The 18,536-nt window shown below is 51.1% G+C and overlaps 2 protein-coding genes across 2 annotated transcripts; both read left to right on the plus strand.

Annotated features, from left to right (window-relative positions):
• Nucleotides 1–132: 132 nt before the first annotated feature.
• On the plus strand, nucleotides 133–684 carry LOC136787570 (olfactory receptor 14J1-like; the record flags this gene model as incomplete). The annotated part of the gene is made up of 1 exon (XM_066984882.1): nucleotides 133–684. A coding segment is annotated over one exon (552 nt), but the record flags the coding sequence as incomplete, so codon positions are not given.
• An 11,604-nt stretch (nucleotides 685–12,288) lies between these two features.
• On the plus strand, nucleotides 12,289–13,218 carry LOC136787571 (olfactory receptor 14C36-like). Its single transcript, XM_066984883.1, has one exon. The coding sequence runs from the start codon at nucleotides 12,289–12,291 to the stop codon at nucleotides 13,216–13,218; it is 930 nt and encodes a 309-aa protein (XP_066840984.1).
• Nucleotides 13,219–18,536: the final 5,318 nt, after the last annotated feature.

An 18,536-nucleotide genomic window follows, 5' to 3' on the forward strand; every position in this document is an offset into this window, starting at 1 on the left:
CTCTGGGACACCACGGCCATCTCCTATCAAGGGTGTGTTGCACAGATCTTTTTGTTTTCCTTCTTTATATCAGCAGAATATTCCCTTCTCACCATCATGTCCTACGACCGCTACGTTGCCATCTGCAAGCCCCTGCACTACGGGAGCCTCGTGGGCAGCAGAGCTTGTGCCCAGATGGCAGCAGCTGCCTGGGGCAGTGGCTTTCTCAATGCTGTCCTGCACACGGCCACTACCTTTTCCCTGCCCCTCTGCCAAGGCAATGCTGTGGACCAGTTCTTCTGTGAAATCCCCCAGATCCTCAAGCCCTCCTGCTCAGATGCCTACCTCAGGGAAGTTGGGGCACTTGTGTTTAGTGTTTCTTTAGTATTTGTTTGTTTTGTTTTCATTGTGCTGTCCTATGTGCAGATCTTCAGGGCAGTCCTGAGGATACCCTCTGAGCAGGGCCGGCACAAAACCTTTTCCACGTGCCTCCCTCACCTGGCCATCGTCTCCTTGTTTGTCAGTACTGGCATGTTTGCCTACCTGAAGCCCCCCTCCATCTCCTCCCCATCCCTGGACCTGGTTGTGGCAGTTCTGTACTCTGTGGTTCCTGCTGCCATGAATCCCCTCATCTACAGCATGAGAAACAAGGAGCTCAGGGATGCATTGAGGAAAGTCTTTGGATACATGCTTGTTCATCATTAATAATGGGCGCAAAGCCCTCGCGGCTGCCCCTCACTGCCCGCTGGGCTCTGCCTCTCTGCTGCCTTCGGGTCGGGGCTGCTGCTTCCCTGGAGCCATGGCCATGGCCAGCAGCAGGACGTGGCCTTTTCACTGCTGCTCTCTTCTGGCTTCCACATTGTGCTTCTTGTATTTGGATAAGCCCTGAGATCTCATGTATGTTGGTGACAGTCCTGTTACCTCTACATTGCCATCTCTTCAATGTCTCTGCACGCCTCTTGCAAACCTGGTTTCAGGAATACACCCAAGGAGCTGCTTCCTGAACAGACCTCTTGCTTTTCTGGGCCTCACAATGGATCAGAACCCCAGCGTGATCGGTGAAGGACCAAGGGCTGGACTGGGAGCTGCCTTCTTGCTTGCCTATGGCCCAGCAAACAGTAACTGGCCTTGACTGGCCTGGGACTGTCCCAGTGGTGCTGGGTCTGATGGCAAATGGCATCCTGGAGAGGAACCTGGAGCTGCTCTGTGCCTGGGCCAGGCCTCTTGTGCCCGGGGCTGCTGGGGAGGCCCAGAGCCGCCTTTGTGCCAGCAGCTGCGGTGCCTTGCGAGGGGCTGGGGTTGTGCTGGCTGTGCCCAGAGCCCTGCAGCAGCCTGCAGTGGGCACTGGCCTGGGGCCAGCCCAGCCTGGGCTGCTGGGCTGGGGAGAGGTCCGGGAGGTGGGGAGAGGTGGGCAGGGGATGGGCTGGGCTGGGCAGTGCCCGGCAGAGGGCACCAGCAGCGTCAGGGAGCGGTGGCAGCATGCAGGGGAGGGCTCCCAGCAGGGCTTGGTGCTGCAGAGCCAGGGCTGGGGAAGGGAGCCCAGAGCTGCAGGGGAAGGGGACACGAGGCTGCTCGGGGCCCTTGCTGGCCTGGGCAGAGCAGGAAGGGGACCCAGGACATTCGTCCCCTCACCGCAGTCTGCCAGGACCCGCACGTCGCTCATGGAGCGTCCAGGGCCAGGCTCTGCCCCGTGTCCACAAGCCCTGCATGCCCTCCTCCTGCAACCCCGAGTACGGTGGCTGCAGCAGAGGGGACCCCCAGCCTGCCCCTGCATGGGGTTCTGCCACTCGCCTCACCCCGGCCCTCTCCAGCGCCCTCCTCGCTGCTCTCTGATGCACGCCAGCACCTCCCCGTGCGTGCCGGCCAGCACATCTGCTGAGGGCCAGTGCGGCTGCTGCAGGGGCAGGGAGCTCAGCATGGCCCTTGCAGCCCCCTGCCCTGGGCCTGGCCCTCCCCTTGCCCTCGGCCCCGGCCTTGTCTCTGCTGGCAGGAGCGCTCTTGGCATGCGCTTCCTGGCCTCCCCTCGCCTGCGCACAGCTGCTGCCCACTCAGGCTGCTGGCACAAACGTGTCCTCACAGGCAGCACCACCCCTTGGGCTGCTTCTCCTGGCCTCCCCCAGCTCCTGCCTTGGCTCCTTGTCTCTGCTGGGCCCCACCTTCCACACCCAAATGCATCCCTTGGCTGTCAGCTCCCTCTCCCCTGCCCTGTGGGGTGACAGGGACAGCTTACCTTTATTTGATATAGTTTTGTGTATTTGCATTGGTGATGGCACAAAAAGACAGCTCCTTCAGCAGTGATGTACATCCTTCTTCATGTTAGGACACAACTCAACGTCCTTCACTCTGCTTTATCTCACGGATGAACTGGATTAGGTCTCCTTGATTACTCTGAGGCACAGTGCAGTGCTTTTTGCCTTCTGCTACTCCAGCACAATATGTGTGACTCTCCCTTACTCTGCGCATTGACCTGACGGGTCCTTTCACATTTTTCACTTTAAAAAACATAGTTGGACAGGGACCATTTCCAAAGTGGGGCAAGCTGATGGGTTCTGGCTCAGCCATTTGAAGCGTGCTATATTTGAGTTTTTCAGCCTGAGTTTGCTAAAGTTGACCCAGGAAGGTAAATGGATGTTCATGTGTCTAGTAGGAATAAGGGAAAGTATCATGGGTTTCCAATGGCCATTTGAAATCTAGGTCAATCCCAGAAACCCACTGAACTAGGGTGTTGTCTTTGAAGGGGTTTCCTGTGCTGGTCTGGGCTGCAGTTACAGGGACAAAGACCACTGCTGGCAGTGGAGGTGCCCTGGGAACTCCACCTGGCTCCACCTGATTTTCCCAAGGGGCTCCGGTCTCCTGCAGGTCTTTTCTGACATCTGCCAGTCCAGGGAAGTGCCTCAAACACAACGGGGCCATAGGAGGTTTTCACTGGTTATACTTATTTTCACACAGCAAAGTTCTGCCTCAAAGCCCAGTAATTTTTTAATACTAAACTAATAAAGCAACTACTCATCAGCTCAAATGATTCAACTCCTTCCATTAAATGTCTCACGTGAAGTATAATTTCTGTCATGAAGAAATGAGAATTTTCAGGATGTATATTCAGCACAGGAGAAGAAATACTGGTGTTCACCTGTACTTGCATTGTCATTGCTTTCTCTGTCGTGGTGTGCTCCCTCATCTTCCAGGCACAAAACCCATCTTGATTACACAGACCCTGCTGAATGTCCCCTTTCCAGCTGCCTGTCTGGACCTATGCACTTCCCATGGTTCTCCTGCTTTGCCCTCCCCTTACTCTTTGATCATTCAGACCGCTCTCACCAACCCAGTTGCTGCTTTGAGTTTCAGTCAGTTCCAGCTTCCTCATCTCTCAGCAGTCTGTCTAATGGTTTCCTTAGCAAGAGACTCATCATTTATCATTGAATTAGTATGATATGGGTTAATATTAACACTACTATTTAAAATTTCCTATTAATCAGTGTAAAATACATCATGTACAGTCATCCTTTTGGGAAGGTAAACATCACTGGAGGCAAAAAACAATGAGGAACATATTTTTTTTTTTTTTTAATTGCAGCATGATTTCCTGTTGTTTGTTTTTAAATAGGAAAAACCCTGCTCTTCCTACCTAAGCAGGGCTTCAAAGGAGTATCCCTAGACCAATATCTATGGGAAAATGATGCTCCAAACTGAAATGCAACAAAATAAAGCCTTCAAAATGAGGAAAGATTTTTGTTAGATGCTCTTTGAAATCCGTCTCCTTTACTACACCATGAAAGCTCTCCAATTAGCTGCACAAGTCTTGAAGACTTGAAGAAAACTGTGGGAGAGATATGGCTGCTTAGGACGTTCTGCATTTTAATGAGTTCCATGGTGTATTTTGGTGCTCAGTCTACGAAGCTCAGGTACTGAGAGGAGAATGATGCAACTGCTTGAGAAAGTAAAGTCAGAAGGAAAAGTTGAAGTGACTTGGAGTATTAATGGGCCCCACTGAGGGCTGTTCCTAACAAAGCCTCCCCAGGGACTTGTTAGGGCAGATCATTGGAGGCCATGATTGCAGACAGGCAAAGCGCTGTGCTGAGAAAAGTCTTGGTTGGTTTTGGTGAAGCAGAAGGGCCAAGGCCTGACCCCAGCCCCTGGGAGGGGAGATCCTGCACCCCCCCGTCTGGCTCAGGGCTCTTCTTGGGGTCTGTATGATGTGGTGGGCAGTGTGATGCCACGAGAAGAACTTCATTAGGACACCTCCCCACCCCTGCACAGGGTATCAAGGAAGCTGTGAGGCCCCATTGCAATGACTAAATCTCGTCTCCTCTGAAGCTCTAGGCAAAGGGACAAAAACGTCAGGGCTGTTGGGGCCTTCCCTTCTTGCCAGCACCCTCTGCCTTCTCCTCTGCAGGCTTTCCTATGCTGTGCCACACTTTCCCCTATTTCCTTGAAGTCTGCAGACACCAATCCCTGTTCACCACCTTGCTCTCATCCCAGCATTTCCATCATCTCACCCATGTCTCGTCTACCCTCATCAGCTGTTCCTTGATGAACACAAAGCGTGGGTCTAATCATAGGCTCTCTTTAGGTGACCTCTGTCAGCACAGCACGACCCTTTGAGGGACATTGCTTCTTCCTCATGGCCAGTGCCACCCTTCCAAGGTACACTTTGTGACAGTTTTTTTTCTCCTGCTCTTTCCTGCTACCAAAGAAAGCTCCATCAGGGTGGAAACCACTCCTGAAGCAGGCATCCCAACCCATCAGGCTCCTTGTGCCCTGTCAGCCAAGCAGACAGAAGTCACCTCAGCAGCATCTTCCAAGGCCTGGTCCTGCTGCTGGCCTTGCAGCTTCTTGGCTAGACACAGCCAAGCCTTGTGCCTCCTGCTGTCCAGTCCTGGACTCAAGCAGAAGGGACAGGACAAGCCCTATGCGGGCCTTCTTTCGTCTGGGTCCTCCTGGGGATGGAGGCAGAGGGGATCCCACAGTCAGCATGCCAAGCAGGGGCCTTCTGCTGGCCTAGCAGGGCCACTGGCAGATGTCAGCCCCAACGTGCCGATCCCAGGGAGAAGCCAAGGCTGACCTGCCACCTCCAGACACAAGGCACCTCACAGTCCCTTTGCGTGACACGTTCCTGCTGCTGCCCTATCAGCTGCAGAGACAGAAGTGACCTCCCAGTCACTGCCCCAGTCCCATTCCTCCTGCTGGGGCAGGAGATCCTGAGGCAGAGCTGACCTCTCTCTACTCCCCTAGGGACTTGGTTTTCAATTTCTGTGTTAGAGTTTAAATAAAGTTAGAGTGGCAGGGTTCCCAAGCAAGTAGGTTTCTCGTTTCTGGTTTAGAGAGTGAACAAAACTTTACTGGGGAGCTTTGGTGTTCTTCTGTGGGTATCAGGTCTGTGGTTAGGTAAGCTCGTTTTGTTTTGGTGAAGCAGAAGGGCCAAGACCTGACCCTAGCCACTGGAGGACAGATCCTGCACCCCCATGTCTCACTCAGGGCTCTTCCTGGGGTCTGTGGGGTAGGGGACGATGCCCCCATAATATCATGTGAAGGACAATGGTATGACACCTCCCAGTGTTTGCACATGGTTGAAAGGAAAATACATGGTCCCAGTGCCATGAGTATAACATGTCTCCTCATAAGCCATGGCTGCGGAGACAAAGATGTCAGTGCTGCTGCGGCCTTCCATTCTTGTCAGAGCACTCTGCCTTCTCCTCTGCAGGCTTTCCTGTGCTGTCCCACACCTCTCTGAAGGCTGCAGACAGCCACTTCTCTTCCCCACCTGGCTCTCTCTCTGGTATTGCCAGGATTTCACTGATGTCTCTCCACTCTCGCCAGCTGTTCCTTCAAACACAAGGGCATGGGCTGATCCAAACTCCCTCTGGGTGACCTCCGGACTCACAGCACCAGTGCCAGTGCCTCACCTCCAAGTCAAGAATTTCGTCTGACTATCTAATCTAAATCTACCCTCTTCAAGTTTAAAACCATTCCCCTTGTCCTATCACAGAATCATAGAAATCATAGAAACACAAAGTTGGAAAGAATCATTTAGTCCAACCATCCTATCACTACTACTACCCACTAAGCTACTAAATCAGATACCGTAGCACCTTGTCCTGGTGCTTCTTGAACACTGCGAGGGGCGGTGACTCCACCACCTCCCTGGGCAGACCATTCCAGTGCCTGACTACTCTTTGAAAGAAAAAATCTTTCGTGACATCTAATCTAAATCTCCCCATGCGCAACCTGTGGCCATTTCCATGAGTCCTATCGTTAGTTATCTGAGAGACGAGGCTGACCCTCGCCTCACCACAACATCTCTTCAGGAAGTTGTAGAGTGCAATAAAGTCTCCCCTGAGCCTCTTCTTCTCCACACTAAACAATCCCAGCCACTCTTCATAAGACTTGTGCTCCAGACCCCTCACCAGTTTGGTTGCCCTTCTCTGGACACACTCCAGGGCCTCGATGTCCTTCTTGTAGTGAGGGGCCCAAAACCGAACACGGTACTCGAGGTGCGGCCTCACCAGAGCAGAGTACAGGGGGACAATCACCTCCCTGCTCCTGCTGGCCGCGCTGTTTCTTATACAAGCCAGGTTGCCGTTGGCCTTCTTGGCCACCTGGGCACACGGCTGGCTCATGTTCAGCCGAGCATCAATCAACATTCCCAGGTCCCTTTCCTTTTCACAGTCTTCTAGTCACTCTGTCCCAAGCCTATAGCGTTGCATGGAGTTATTGTGGCCAAATTGCAGGACCCTGCACTTGGCCTTGTTGAACTTCATCCCATTCACCTCAGCCCAGCAATCCAGCCTATCCAGATCCCTCTGAAGAATTCTAAAGAATTTCTTCCATATATCTAATTTAAACCTACCCTCTTTTAGTTTAAGGTCATTACTCCTTGTCCTATCACTACACTCCCTGACAAAGACTGTCTCCCCAGCTTTCCTGCAGGTCTTCTTTAAGTACTGCAAGGTTGTTCTCAGGTTTCTCCAGTGCTTCGTCTTCTCCAGGATGAGCAGTACCAGCTTGCTCAGCATGCCTTCATAGCAGACGTGCTCCAGCCCCTTGACCATCTCTGTGGCCCTCCTCTGGACCTGTTCCAATAATTCCATGTACTCGAACTGCCGCGTTAAACCACAGCAGTCTTTTTGGCACGCAGAGTGGGGCATGAAGGGTTGAGATAATGACAGATCTTACCAGAGAGTGCTAAAATTAAATTGTTATAAGCACTAGACCAGTTTAATAGTTGCTGATCACAATGTCGACGTTTTGGATCTCAGGTTTGTTGTGCTTGCTTTCAGAAATGTGTTGTATAGCACATTACTTACTGCATGTGTTCCCGTTGTGCTGTTTATCATTTCTGGGGCTGGTTTAAAGTTATTTTGCTATGTCGTGTAACACTGGCTTATGATCCTATAAAATGTGTGGTCATGTGACAGATGTGTTATTTGTACTGAGCATTGCCATCACTTCCGTACCTCAGGAACCATCGCTCAGAAACTTAAGAATTACACTCTTGACCTTTTTGCTTTAGGGAGCCAATCTAGGGGGAGAAAAGGGAGGGACACTTCTCCACTTATTCAGTCCCCCTTTTTCCTTCACCTCCCCCTTCTCCTCCAGGCTAATTACACTAGCTCTACAAATCTTTGAATATCCTTGGGATGCTCCTATTGTGATGTCTCCTGAATGTGTTTCAACTTCTGTTTAAGGATAAACAACTATTTAAGAATGCCCTCCAGAGACTTGCCCCAGGGCAGGATAGTTAAGAGAGGCAGGGAAAGTGGGAGGATCTGGGCAGGCACCTAGAGCAGTGGGCACCTCCAGGGCTTTGGAACTTCCCCCCTGAGCACGTGCAGAATCCTTAAGAACTGTAGAAGTGCTTGAAAAGGAGGTGTTATCACCTTGGCAATTCCAAAGGGACACAAATCACTGGAATGTGCTGGGACTTGGTCTGTGCTTACTGAGCCTCAGTCAGTGCCACTGCAACCCCTGTGACAGGCCCTGCAGCTACTCCAACACCTCTGACATGTCCTGCAGCCGCTCCAGCCCCTGGGACAGGCCCCAGGTCTAGTCTGGGGACTAGACCAGACCCCCCAGGTCTGGTCTTGCTAGGCCACAGCACCAACCTGTGCCAGTATCCGTTGCCTCTATATGCAGGAGAAAACAATGGGTGTGAAAATCAGGCTCCTTAGAATGGAAAAGAACTACTACCCAGAAAAGAAAGGAGGAAGAAGAATGTTGATCTATGAAACCTTGACATAGACTTCCCCACGAGGGGGTACTTCAAAGATCCAAAAGGGTACAGGTGGGGTTTGGGATAGCTGCCTTGGAGACAGAGGATATTAAAGAGTTGTCTACCTTGCCCAGTCTCTGGGAGGAGCCTTCCGTTTGTGGAACTGTTGAAGGTCAAAGAAGAGCAGGTGCAGGTGGTTACCACAATGTTCTACCATTTGGGGACAGGATGGACATAAGTAAGTAATGACCAATTGCGCTGTGCATAGCTTGCTTTGTACATAACAATAATAAAAATAATAAATATCATCATAATCATCATTATCATCATCATCATCGTCATCATCATCATCATCATAAAAGCTACTATTATTATTATTTCTCTTCCCTTTCAGTCCGTTAAACTGCTCTTATCTCAACACATAAGCATTTGGGGGGTTGGTGTGAGCTAACTGCTGTGTGGTGCTGAGCTACTTGCCAGGTTAAAGGACAACATGTTTGACAACCACACTCTAATAGCACAAATCGCACTTGTAAAATTCATCTCTCCTGTGTTCAGGGAAGGGCAGTCGGTGATAACTTCAGTCTGCTTCAAGCACCACACCCCCTGAGATGGGCCTAAATTTAAACCAACCCCTGTGACAGGCCCTAGAACCACTCCAAAAACTGCGATACGCACTGCAGCCACTCCAACTCCTCTGAAAGGCCCTGCAGCCAGAACAACTCCTGTGATGGGCCCTGCAGCCACTCCAGCCCCTGAAATGGGCCCCATGGCTGGGCCAGAGAACCAGCCTGTGCCACTATCGGTTGCCTCTTTATGCAAGAGAAAACAATGTGTGTGGAAGTCAGTTTTTCTTTAGAAAGTGAAGAAACTCCTACCCAGACAAGAAAGGAGGAAGAAGAAGATAAGGCAGGTTTCACCAAAGAAGGGCCACCATGAAAGCAGGAGGACAAAGAAGAAGAGATCATCTAAACATCAGAAACCACGTGATCCCTTTCCCAGGGTAAGCTATGAGATAAGGGAAAAGATTTCAGCCATCATCTTGGTGAGCACATTGTCACCTGGCTGCTCCAGTGCTGGGAGAACAGGGCCAATAGCCTGGAATTAGAGGGCAGGGAAGCCAAGCAGCTGGGATCCCCCTCTAGAGAAGGAGTGATTGACAAAGCCATTGGAAAAGGGCACAAGGAATTTAATCCTGTCAGGCGTCACGGAAAGTTCTCCCTTCAAGAAAGATCTTGTATGTCAACCAGGAAAGTGGACCAACATGGAGAGGGGTATCCGGTACCTGAAGGAATTAGCCATGCTGAAGGTGATTGATAGTGACCTAGACAACAAACGGCTGTCCAAAGATCCGGATGAAGTCAAGTGCACACAACCCATGTGGCAGAAGTTTGTACAGAGCGCACCATCAGCATATGCGAACTCATTGGCAGTTATGACCTGGAAAGACCAAGAGGAACCCACATGGATGAATCGGATGTAGTTGGATGTAGCCAACTACAGCATTACAATGAAAGTCTCTCTTCTTCCCTATGGGCCTGCATCTCGTCTAGAGAGAAACTTTCTCACGAGATGCTAGAACTACAAGAGGATACATCCTCCTCCCCACCTGCATGAACCAATAGCTCAGCTATCAGGTGTAAGCATCCCTTTGCTCAAGAAAGTTGATGTAGCGGGTGCATACTATGTGGTTTTGTGGTTCCATGAAGCACAAGGAAAAACATTCACAAAAAGTGGTTCTTCTGAGAAAATTGCTGCTCCAGTTTCTAGCAGGCAGTCCTCCAAACAGAGTAATGAATACTATGAGCAGGACTAGAGGGGCCCAGCCTCCATCCAGGGGGAGGAAGGGGACAATCGGGTGCATTGGACTCTGAGGAGTATTGGCCTGGCACATCAAACCCAAGAGTTAACTGTACTGGAGGCTGAAATGAGTCTAACTGGGAAGGAGTGGCAAAAGCAACCCATTGGGACTGGCCTGGAGGCTCTGTGCAACCTTGACATAGACTACTTCAGGAGGGGGTACTTCAAAGATCCAAACGTTTACTGGATGGACTTTGGGCATGACTCCCCTGGAGATGGAGGACATCAAACAGTTGTCTACCTTGCCCACTCTCTCACAGGAACCTTCTGCTGTGCAGGTGCTGATGGCCAATGAGCAGCAGGTGCCAATCTCTACCACAACAGCGCACCTGAGACAGTACTGCACTAACAGAGACTCCCTGCTTCCCATGCATGAGCTGGTTCATTGACTGCAGAGCCAAGGAGTGATCAGCAACACTTGCTCACCCTTTAGTAGCCCCATATGGACAGTGCAAAATTCTAATGGTGAGTGGAAGAGAACGGTGGGCTTCTGTGGCCTGACTGAAGTCACACCACCGCTGAGTGCTGCTGTGCTGGGCATGCTAGAACTTCATTCAGTACGAACTGCAGTCAAAGGCAGCCAAGCGCTCTGCCACAATTAATATTGTTAATGCATTTTTCTCCATCCCTTTGACAGCAGTGTGAAGGCCACACTTTACTTTCAGTTGGAGGGGCATCCTGTCCACCTGGAATGGACTGCGCCAGGGGTAGAAACACAGCCCTACCGTTTGCAATGGGCTGATCCAGACTGCCCTGCAACACAGGGAAGTTCCTGAACACCTCCAGTGCATTGATATCGTCATCACATGGGGCAACACATCTCAAGAAGTATTTGAGAAAGGGAAGAAAATAGCTTTAATAGCACAAATCACACTTCTAAAACCAGCCTCTCCCCTGTTCAGAGAGGAGCAGTCGGTGATGACTTCAGTCTGCTCCAACCACCACACCACAGGAGAGACCTTGCTGCCTTTGGGAGCTGTCAGCCCTGAGGCCTTGGTTACAGCTCGAGGGAGCCCAATGGCACAGAGCAAGCGATGCCATGGTCGGGTGCTGTGCTGCTGAGCTGGGCCGGGCTCCTGGGCCCAAGGGGAGCTCGTGGCAAGCGGGCAGCGCTGCAGAGAGACAGCTCTGCCCAGGAGCAGCTCCTGTGCACAGCGCAGCAGGGCTGGGGGCTCTGACCGCAGCTGGCACGGGGAGAGGAGAGAAGGAGAGAGGGCTTGGAGGCAGTGAGGAGCGCAGCAACAGAGGGCAGCGTGTGGCAGGACAGATCTGCAGGCTCTTGGCACCGTGAGTCTCTGGCAGCAGGAACATGTAAATGGGATTTCCAAAGAGTTGTTCTGAAGCCAACACATCTCATGGTGGATAGCATCTGACAGGATAGATCTCTCTTATTCTCCAATATGAAGTAGACGCTGCCATTCCTCCTGGCTTCTCCACCTGGCCGTGCTGCTGCTGCTCTTGTTCCCAGGCTGCCTGGGGATGGGGGTTTCACATGCCCATGGAGTGAGCCCTCAGGGTGTTTGGCGGAAGGGGAGTACGGGGTCAGGGTGATGGGTCTGGAGATGGGCGCTTTGAGCCTGGCTTCTTCTGAATTCAACAGTTTCCAGGTTCTTGTCAGGACAACCTCTGAAGAATATTGTCCTGCAGCTCAAAGAGATGCCAGCACAGCTCAGACCAGCACTGATGTACAGACTGGGTGTTGTCTGTGTGGGACACTCTGCACTAAAGGGACAGTCTCTTTGCCTCTGAGGATCCACAAGGTTTTACTTGGAGTGCAACAGAACACCCAGGACTTATGCCTTAGAATCACTCCTCAGGTGTGGTGGGGCAGCTAGAACCAAAAATACAAAACAAATAATTAAATAACTAAATCTCCACACCTCTGCTCTGCAGTTGGGTGAACTAGGATCAAAACTGGGGAAATCTCTTTGATATCAGCAGTAAAGTGAATCTGAGACTACCCCATGTTCCTACCATGTTACTACCATGTTACTACCATGCTACTACCTCTGGCTGTAGTGCAGGACTGATTCTTCCATTGCCCACAGATGAGTCCCCTGCTCCCAGAGACACTCTCAGGAAGAATCAGTTAAAGAGACCTTCAAAATATCTGCCTAGAAATGGGCAATTTTTGGTGATTTTAAGTGAGAAAATGGAAAGAGTTTTCTTCTGATATGCCTGTGGTATATTATCACTGCCTTTGCCCTCCTTGTACAGGACCTGATGACCAGAATTAGCAGATGTCCAACAGCAGCTCCATCAGTGAGTTCCTCCTGCTGGCATTTGCAGACACGCGGGAGCTGCAGCTCCTGCACTTCGGGCTCTTCCTGGGCATCTACCTGGCTGCCCTCCTGGGCAACGGCCTCATCCTCACCGCCGTCGCCTGCGACCACCGCCTCCACACCCCCATGTACTTCTTCCTCCTCAATCTCGCCCTCCTCGACCTGGGCTGCATCTCCACCACTCTGCCCAAAGCCATGGCCAATGCCCTCTGGGACACCAGGGCCATCTCCTATCAGGGATGTGCTGCTCAGGTCTTTTACTTTCTCTTCTTCATATCAGCAGAACTTTATGTTCTCACCATCATGGCCTACGACCGCTACGTTGCCATCTGCAAGCCCCTGCACTACGGGAGCCTCGTGGGCAGCAGAGCTTGTGCCCAGATGGCAGCAGCTGCCTGGGGCAGTGGCTTTCTCAATGCTGTCCTGCACACGGCCACTACATTTTCCCTGCCCCTCTGCCAAGGCAATGCTGTCGACCAGTTCTTCTGTGAAATCCCCCAGATCCTCAAGCTCTCCTGCTCAGATGTCTACCTCAGGGAAGTTGGGGCACTTGTGTTTAGTGTTTCTTTAGGATTTGGTTGTTTTGTCTTCATTGTGGTGTCCTATGTGCAGATCCTCAGGGCCGTGCTGAGGATGCCCTCTGAGCAGGGCCGGCACAAAGCCTTTTCCACGTGCCTCCCTCACCTGGCCGTGGTCTCCCTCTTTGTCAGCACTGCCATGTTTGCCTACCTGAAGCCCCCCTCCATCTCCTCACCATCCTTGGACCTGCTACTGGCAGTTTTATATGTTGTAGTACCTCCAGCAGTGAACCCCCTCATCTACAGCATGAGGAACCAGGAGCTGAAAGCCACTCTGAAGAAAATGATTCTAGTGGTAATATTTACTTAGCAATAAATTGGCTATCTCCCTTTTCTTGTTGTCCTCAAGTTAATCTCAGGCAATTCTTGACCTTTAGGTACGTATTCTTTAAAATTCTGTTTGCAGATAAATATTTGCCTTCATTCCTCTTTTCCAGATGACCAACCCTCTGTGTGACCCAGAGGCTTTCTCTCAATGTGTTTATTCCTAAATGACATCTGGCCTCTGTTGTGGCATCTTGTTAATAAAAGTGAAGTTGCTCGGTGCTCAGGGCTCTTCTTCCCAAAGTGGAGTGCAGAAGGCGCTCAGGGAATGCCAGGCTCAAGGCCTCACTCTTGTGCTTGGGTGCCACCTGGACACAGGGGCAGGAGGGCATGGGGTGGGGGATGAGGGAGTCAGGGCTGGACTGAGTCGTCACTGGTGGAATCCCAGTGACCCTGGAGGCCCTGACGGGTCAAGAAGCAGCTTCCTGGGATTGCAATGTGATAGGGCTGGCAGCATCAGGGAGGTATGGGGAGCCACCAGGATACCCTAAGGGTTCTCCTGGGGTGCCGTGTGCCTTGTGTTGGGTGGGCAGCGAGTGGGTCTTCACAGTAAAGCCAAGCCAAAGGATGCACGGGCTGATGGGAGCTCTGCAATGCCAGGACACACAGCAAGGCCACAGCACAAAGGCCTCAGAGTCCTTCAGTGAACAGTAGGAAAGGGCCAAGACTGGGTGACCAGGCAAGGGCAGGGGGGTGGGGAGAGGTGGGCAGGGGCTGGGCTGGGCTGGGCAGTGCCCGGCAGAGGGCACCAGCAGCGTCAGGGAGCGGTGGCAGCATGCAGGGGAGGGCTCCCAGCAGGGCTTGGTGCTGCAGAGCCAGGGCTGGGGAAGGGAGCCCAGAGCTGCAGGGGCAGGGGACACGAGGCCGCTCGGGGCCCTTGCTGGCCTGGGCAGAGCAGGAAGGGGGCCCAGGGCATTCGTCCCCTCACCGCAGCCTGCCACGACCTGCACGGCACTCACGGAGCGTCCAGGGCCAGGCTCTGCGCCGTGGTGCACAGGGAGAGGGCAAAGCCTCTCTGAAGAAGAGGCTGAAAGTGAAAAAGTTCCCTCCGCTGCCCCGTGGTGTGACAGGGCCAGGGTGGGACAGCTTACTTTTATTTGAGGTAGTTCTTGTGTAATTTGCATTGGTGATGGCACAATAAGACAGCTCCTTCACCAGTGATGTACATCCTTCTTTATGTCAGGACACAACTCAACGTCCTTCACTCTGCTTTATCTCACAGATGAACTGGGTTAGGTCTCCTTAGTTACTCTGAGGCACAATGCAGTGCTTTTTGCCTTCTGACACTCCAGCACAATACCTATGCCTTTCCCTTACTCTGCGCATTGACCTGACGGGTCCTTTCACACTTTTCACTTTCATATCCCTAGTTGGAAGGGGATGATTCCCCAAAGTGGGGCAAGCTGATGGGTTCTGCCTCAGCCATTTGAAGCACGCTATACTGGAGTTTTTCAGCCTGAATTTGCTAGAGATGACCCAGGAACATAAATGGATATTCATGTGTCTAGTAGGAATAAGGGAAATATCTCAGGTTCCCAATGGCCATTTCAAATCTAGGTCAATCCCAGGAACCCACTGAACTAAGGTGTTGTCTTTGAAGGGGTTTCCTGTGCTGGGCTGGGCTGCAGTTACAGGGACAAAGACCACTGCTGGCAGTGGAGGTGCCCTGGGAACTCCACCTGGCTCCACCTGATTTTCCCAAGGGGCTCCGGTCTCCTGCAGGTCTTTTCTGACATCTGCTGGTCCAGGGAAGTGCCTCAAACACAACGGGGCATCAGGAGGTTTTCCCTGGTTATGCTTATGGTCACACAGCAAAGCTCTGCCTGAATACCCAGTAATTTTTTTAGTACTTAACTAATAAAGCGACTACTCATTACCTCAAATGATTCAATCCCTTCCGTAAAAAGTCTCATGTGAAGTGGAATTTCTATCATGAGGAAATGCTAATTCCCATGATCTATATTCAGCACTGGAGAAGAAATCCTGGTGTTCACCTGTACTTGCATTGTCATCCCTTTGTCTATCATGATGTGCTCCCTCATTTTACAGGTACAAAACCTGACTTGATTACACAGACCCTGCAGAATGTCCCCTTTCCAGCTGCTTGTCTGGACCTATGCACTTCCCATGGTTCTCCTGCTTTGCCCTCCCCTTACTCTTTGATCACTCAGACCGCTCTCACCAACCCAGTTGCTGCTTTGAGTTTCAGTGAGTTCCAGCTCGCCCATCTCTCAGCAGTCTGTTTAATGGTTTCCTTAGCAAGAAATTCATCATTTATCATTGAATTAGTATGATATGGATTAATATTAACACTACTATTAAAAATTTCCTATTAATCAGTGTAAAATACATCATGTACAGTCATCCTTTTGGGAAGGTAAACTTCACTGGAGGCAACAAAATGAGGAACTTGAACTTTATTTTTTTTTTTGGTTTGAAAACTGCAGCATCGTTTCCTATTCTTTGTTTTTAAATAGGAAAAACCCTGCTTTTCCTACCCTAAGCAGGGCTCCAAAGGAGAAACCCTAGAACAGTGTCTATAGGAGAATGATGCTCTAAACTGAAATGGTACAAAATTCAGCCTTTAAAATGAGGAAAGATTTCTATTAGTTGCTCTTTGAAATCTTCCTCCTTAACTACACCATGAAAGTTCTCCAATTAGCTCTACAAGTCTTAAAGACGTGAAGAAAACTGTGGGAGAGATATGGCTGCTTAGGACTTTCTCTGTTTTAATAAGTTCCATGGTGTATTTTGGTGCTGAGTCTATGAAACTCAGGTACTGAGAGAAGAATGATGCAACTGCTTGAGAAAGTAAAGTCAGAAGGAAAAGTTGAAGTGACTTGGAGTATTAATGGGCCCCACTGAGGGCTATTACTAACAAAGCCTCCCCAGGGACTTGTTAGGGCAGATAACTGGAGGCCGTGATTGCAGACAGGCAAAGCGCTGTGCTGAGAAAAGTCTTGGTTGGTTTTGGTGAAGCAGAAGGGCCAAGGCCTGACCCCAGCCACTGGGAGGGGAGATCCTGCACCCCCACGTCTGGCTCAGGGCTCTTCTTGGGGTCTGTATGATGTGGTGGGCAGTGTGATGCCACAAGAAGAACTTCATTAGGACACCTCCCCACCCCTGCACAGGGTATCAAGGAAGCAAAGAGGCCCCATTGCAATGACTATATCTCGTCTCCGCAGAAGCTCTAGCCAAAGGGACAGAAACGTCAGGGCTGTTGGGGCCTTCCATTCTTGCCAGCACCCTCTGCCTTCTCCTCTGCAGGCTTTCCTATGCTGTCCCACACTTTATCCTATTTCCTTGAAGTCTGAAGACACCCATCTCTGTCCACCACCTTGCTCTCATCCCGGCATTTCCATCATCTCACCCATGTCTCGTCAAACTTAATCAGCTATTCCTTAAAACTTAAAGTCATGGTGTGATCAAAGGCACTCTTTGGGTGACCTCTGTCACTACAGCACTGCCCTTTGAGGGACATTTCTTCCTCCTCATGTCCCATGCCAACATTCCAAGGTGCACTTTGTGGCAGTTTTTGTCTCCTGCTCTTTTCTCCTACCAAGGAAAGCTCCATCAGGGTGGAAACCACTCCTGAAGTAGGCATCCCAACCCATCAGGCTCCTTGCGGCCTGTCAGCCAAGCACACAGAAGTCACCTCAGCAGCATCTGCCAAGGCCTGGGCCTGCTGCTGGCCTTGCAGCTTCTTGGCTAGACACAGCCAAGCCTTGGGCCTCCTGCTGTCCAGTGCTGGACTCAAGCAGAAGGGACAGGACAAGCCCTCTGCGGGCCTTCTTTCTGTCTGGGTCGTCCTGGGGATGGAGGCAGAGGGGATCCCACAGGCAGCATGCCAAGCAGGGGCCTTCTGCTGGCCTAGCAGGGCCACTGGCAGATGTCAGCCCCAAAGTGCCCATCCCAGGGAGAAGCCAAGGCTGACCTGCCACCTCCAGACACAAGGGACCTCACAGTCCCTTTGCGTGACACGTTCCTGCTGCTGCCCTATCAGCTGCAGAGACAGAAGTGACCTCCCAGTCACTGCCCCAGTCACATTCCTCCTGCTGGGGCAGGAGATCCTGAGGCAGAGCTGAGCTCAGCAGAGCATTCCCACCCATCTCCTCCTTGTGGCCCACGAGCTGATCAGATCCATGGCCCCTCACACTCATCTCTGAATGCGATGTGACTGCACGACATCCTCACGGTTCCTGCCTTGCCCCAAGGGAAAAAGAACCTAAAGTTAAATGTTAGGAGAGGGGTTGAAGGTGGGGAGGTTAATGCACAGGAGGACAGGGTTTGGATGTTAGTTGTTCATGTATGGCATTAGGGACTACTGCGAACCTTTCTGGGTGAGAGCTTAAGCAAATGATTAGTGGGAGGGTTTGGTGTTGTGCTTGGAGTGTCAGATCTGTGGTTAGGGTATGTGCAAGCTCATTTGTTTAGCGTTTTGTTTAGGTCTGCAAGAATACTAGAGTTTATTAGAGCATTTTAATACTTTTGTTAATGGCATGGATCAGGGTGCGCAGGAGAGTAAAGATAAGGGAAAGGTGTTATGGACTAATTTTGGCTCAAGGGATATTGTGGTCAAAACTTAGAGCAGTGGATTCCTGTCAGGGTGTGGAGTGGCATTTAGATTTAGGTATTAATGTTACAGGTTAAAATAAGGTAAGGGCCTCACATGACTGCTTTAAGTCAGCTTTATGGTGGGATCAACATTACCTGAGCATTCTTACCTCTCCACAATCATTAGCTTCTGCTGCCCAAGTTCCTCTTCCCTGCCCCAGATCTTACATCTCTCCTGGTCAGCCTTGTCCTGACTTCCCCATATCAGTCATCTTCTTAGGGGCAGCTTTCTGATGGCTTTCATGAACTCAGAGTATCTGTCTCACCTCTGTTGGCTACTCTGCTCCTGGGAAAGAAGCAGCTCCCAAGCCAGCATGGAGAAGGACACAATGGCTGTAGGAGCACCCTGCACAATGTGCCCAGCAGCTCTGCACCTCCACAAAAGCAGCCCTGAAGGATGAGTTCAGGCAAAAGTGAATACCTCTAACATGTCAACACCTATTCAAGACCTCTTCCTCTATGGGGCCTACCAGGTACTTAGGAACAGAGGATCTCAAACTGTGTGCAAAGCAGATGCATCTGCTGGCCTATCATGGACCCTGGCAGATGTGAGCCTAAAGGCACTGATCCCAGCCAGGAGCCAAGGGGGGACCTGTCAGCTGCTTCAGAAAGAGCTCAACTCACAACCCAGTTTAGAGACATTGACTTAGGAAAAGATTAGGAATTTCTGAGGCAACACTTACCTCATAA

This window comes from Anser cygnoides, chromosome 30, assembly GCF_040182565.1.
Source record: "Anser cygnoides isolate HZ-2024a breed goose chromosome 30, Taihu_goose_T2T_genome, whole genome shotgun sequence".
NCBI lineage: Eukaryota > Metazoa > Chordata > Aves > Anseriformes > Anatidae > Anser > Anser cygnoides.

What these genes read in the sequence shown, in the direction of transcription:
- LOC136787571 (XM_066984883.1), top strand. Translation starts at nt 12,289, where the DNA reads ATGTCCAACAGCAGCTCCATCAGTGAGTTCCTCCTGCTGGCATTTGCA.